General features: G+C 34.5%; 1 protein-coding gene across 1 annotated transcript; it reads left to right on the top strand.

Annotated features, from left to right (window-relative positions):
• LOC110788162 (pre-mRNA-splicing factor SLU7-A-like) lies at window positions 1-1,283 on the top strand. Its single transcript, XM_021992799.2, has 3 exons — window positions 1-387; window positions 748-911; window positions 1,018-1,283. The coding sequence occupies exons 1-3, from the start codon at window positions 372-374 to the stop codon at window positions 1,207-1,209; spliced, it is 372 nt and encodes a 123-aa protein (XP_021848491.1). The 5' UTR covers window positions 1-371; the 3' UTR covers window positions 1,210-1,283.
• Window positions 1,284-3,677: the final 2,394 nt, after the last annotated feature.

Raw genomic sequence — 3,677 nt, 5'->3', positions numbered from 1 at the left:
ATGGCATCATTGATGCAACTGTAGCTTGAGGGTTTGTCAACAACCCACATAATAAAATCATGATTTCATACCACCACCATTCCAGGCAAACTGAAATGCAGCTTGGGATTGCCAAGTTGACGAGCGTCTTCCACCGCATTTTCCGACCTTCACATTCACTAACTTTCTCTCTCCTGCAGAATTAATGAAACCTCCAATCTTCTAGAATCTAAACAAAATTAAGAAGCCCGTGGAGGAGAAGAAGGCCGCTGCGCCGAGAAAGATCCGGTTGAGAAGAAGAAGGGAGGAGTAGAAGGGCCTCCGCCACCCTCACCGCCCTCTCTTTCTTTGTCCTCCAATCACCAATCGAAAGCTTAAACTATTAATCAATAATGGCGATTGCATCAGGTATGATTTCAACTGGAATTTGCAATTCGACACTTTTTAGGGTTTTGGTATATAGCTTTTAGATTTGATTGGATGAATTGCTTGATTTAATTCGAATTGTTCGTGTAAATGGGATGAATTTCTTGATTTAATTTGAATTTTTCGTATATTCAATTGCGTGTAATCCCTAATTCAAGATTGTTGAGTTTAGATATCTTGTTAATTTTACTCGAAATTTGATTTTTTGTTTCGCCGGTAAAAAAATATCTTGTTAAACTGGAGCTGTATATGAATTGTTCGTGTAATTAGAGGTTTTCGAAACACTGAACGATTATTGCGCTATTGGAGATGTTTCTAAATTGATTATGGGAAAATTTGCAGTGGCGTTTAAGTCTAGGGAAGACCATAGGAAGCAGTTTGAATTAGAGGAAGCTCGTAAAGCTGGGCTTGCGCCAGCTGAGGTTGATGAAGATGGAAAAGAGATTAATCCTCACATTCCGCAGTATATGTCTTCTGCTCCTTGGTATCTCAATTCGAATAAGCCGGTGAGTTTCCGATACTTTTATAATCAAGTTTCTTTATGTTCTTTGATTTTGGTGGTGTTGATAGAACATTAAGAACTGACCATCCAAAATTTTGGTGGATCTTCAGAGTTTGAAGCATCAAAGGAAGTGGAAATCGGATCCGAATTACACCAAATCGTGGTATAACAGAGGTGAAAAAGGTTTTCAGGCATCAAAGAGATTGATGTTCCAGACTATGCACAACCGAGTTCTAAGTGTCTTTTATTGGTGGAAAGAAAATAGACCGGTGGTGCTCTATGTGTCTTTCAATCCCTCCTAAAAGCAGTGATTATTGACAAAACAACTTTTGTAATTTTGTTGATTACACCACTTGATTGAAGAAAGTTAGCCTAATCGAGTATTTAAAACCCTGGTTATAACATATTAAGTGAGTATGAATTTAAGGCATAATGACCTTACCAATACTACTCTTGTTCGGTTGGCCATAAAACTTAAAGTAATCAGTTAAATGACAGAGATAACAATGAAATAGTAGGACTATAATATGCGACTGAAATGGCGGAACACCCAAAGAATTCCGCCTTCTAATAAAGAGATTGTAAGACCTTTACACAATAATGTTTCAAGTGTATATAGGAAGAATAAGGGCTCAAGGTTTCGCGCTAACGCAAATAAATCTTATTTCAAATTAGCAACGGTCAAAATGTTTCAGAATTCAGTCTAGCAAATTTTTTGTTTGGTACTTTGTGATGAAACTACAACAAAACAATTTGGTAACAACAACAAGCACTCAGAACATGGTTATTTATACTAAAACAATAAGCAACGGCTATTTTACAATTCCAAAAACTATCCGTTGGGCTTTAAAAAGGTAAATTTTAGATTTGGGCATTTGGTGATTTATTTTTTAATTTAGAGGTATTTGGTGAAATAATTTACAACATAGGGGCATTTGGTGAATTAGAAAATAGGCTAACGGAGGACTAACAGCGCGTCATTAGTAAGGGTAGTTTGGGTATTATGTTAAAGGTGAGGGGCATTTGGTGAATTTCTGAAAGTCGAGGGACATTTGGTGAATTTCGTGAAAATTGAGGGGTATTTCATGAAAAATCCGTTTTTTTTACTTCTCACATTTATAAGTTTTAGGGAATTTTGTTAGAAATCACAATGGATATTTTGCGAGAAATCACATTTTAAAAAAAATCTTGCGAGAAGAAACCCGATTTACAAAACATTCTGCGAGAGACCACCTTTAGCCAGATTTCTTTGATTTCCTCTTTTGTAAGGTAATTTGTTGGTTTGGAATTGCTTTCATTAAACTACGATTTGTAATTGTAAAAACAAATTTACAATTATTAACTACTTATAGATTGTTTGCATCTAATAGTAATTTGTGATCTATCCACCTCACTGATTATTGTCAATGGAAGCATCATATCGTTGTTTTTGGAAATCAAATGAAATAGAAGAAAATAATGGTTCATCTTTTTTTTTCTTCTTTTTTTTATGAAATTTTGGTATTAATGGTTAACGAATTTTGTGTCTCGGTGTTGGTTAGGTATACGATAGAGCTCGACTAGTGAAGGAATTTTAATGGGAAGTTAGCAGTAGTTAAAGAAGGAGAAGACGAGTTAATAATTTAATGGAAAAGAGATTTTATTACTGAAGGAAGGGAAGATGGGATCAGTTAGGGGAGATGGGAGGGTTAAACGACAAGTAAATGTTAGTCATTGTAGAAGCTAATGAAAAGGAGAAGATGGGTTACATAAGGGAAATAATTAAAATGGAAGGAAAACAGGTGGATATTATAAAGAAAAGGAAAGGAAGTGGGTCACGAGAGTCCCACGTAGGGTTGTCAACGCCGGATTATCGAATCAACCATCGAAATCCGGCTAAAGGTGGTCTCTCGCAAAATATTTTATAAATCAGGTTTCTTCTCGCAAGATTTTTTTTAAAAGGTGGTTTCTCACAAAATCTCTAATTTAAAAGGTGGTTTTTGACAAAATTCCCTAAGTTTTACCGTTGTACGGAGTACAACAATTGTACACGAATAAGCTTGTACCGTGCCTCGTAGGCACGTGCCCTATCATTATTTCCCGCAAAAATAAAAATAGGTTTATGCAGAGTAGTATTTATATACATTATATCGTGCTGGAAAATAATAAACTATAGTAGGTTGGTTCAGTGGTTTGGTCATCACTTACCGCATAACAGATCCATATGCGAATTCAATCTTCATGTTACTTTTGTTCTTTCAATTGTTTTACACCTTTTCTTTCATTATTTTATTTTATTTTTCCGCTTTTCATAAAAAAAATTCATTTGCTTTTGTTTTTCCTTCTTCCTTTTCTTTTACTAATTACTCCCTCCGTTCCTAATGTCTTATTCGAAAAAATGCGCGAGAATTAAGAAAAACTAGCTTTTGAGCCCGTTCAAAGAACGGGCGGTTGTTTATTGGTTGTTCAAATGTCTTTTGAAGTTCTAATTAGTGAATACTTCTGATTTTTGGTAACATATGAATTAAATAGAGGTGTAATTTAAAGGTTGAAAAAATATAAAAATTATAATGATAAATAAATATTGGATGTTAAAGTGGTGGAGTGAAAGAGACTAATAAGTATAGCAGACTATTAATAAAACTTGATATTGAATAAGGAAAATGGAGTGGAATAGGCATTAGAAGTTGTAAAATATATAAACAATAAAGAAAAATTGAAAAAAAAATGATGGATGAAAGGAGAGATGCCACATGACTTCTAATAATGAGATGCCACATGGCTTCTAATA

The sequence above is a fragment of the Spinacia oleracea genome, chromosome 4, assembly GCF_020520425.1.
Source record: "Spinacia oleracea cultivar Varoflay chromosome 4, BTI_SOV_V1, whole genome shotgun sequence".
In the NCBI taxonomy this organism is placed as follows: Eukaryota; Viridiplantae; Streptophyta; class Magnoliopsida; order Caryophyllales; family Amaranthaceae; genus Spinacia; species Spinacia oleracea.
Note: the sequence above shows the minus strand (reverse complement) of the source record. Positions and strands in the feature narration are given on the sequence as shown.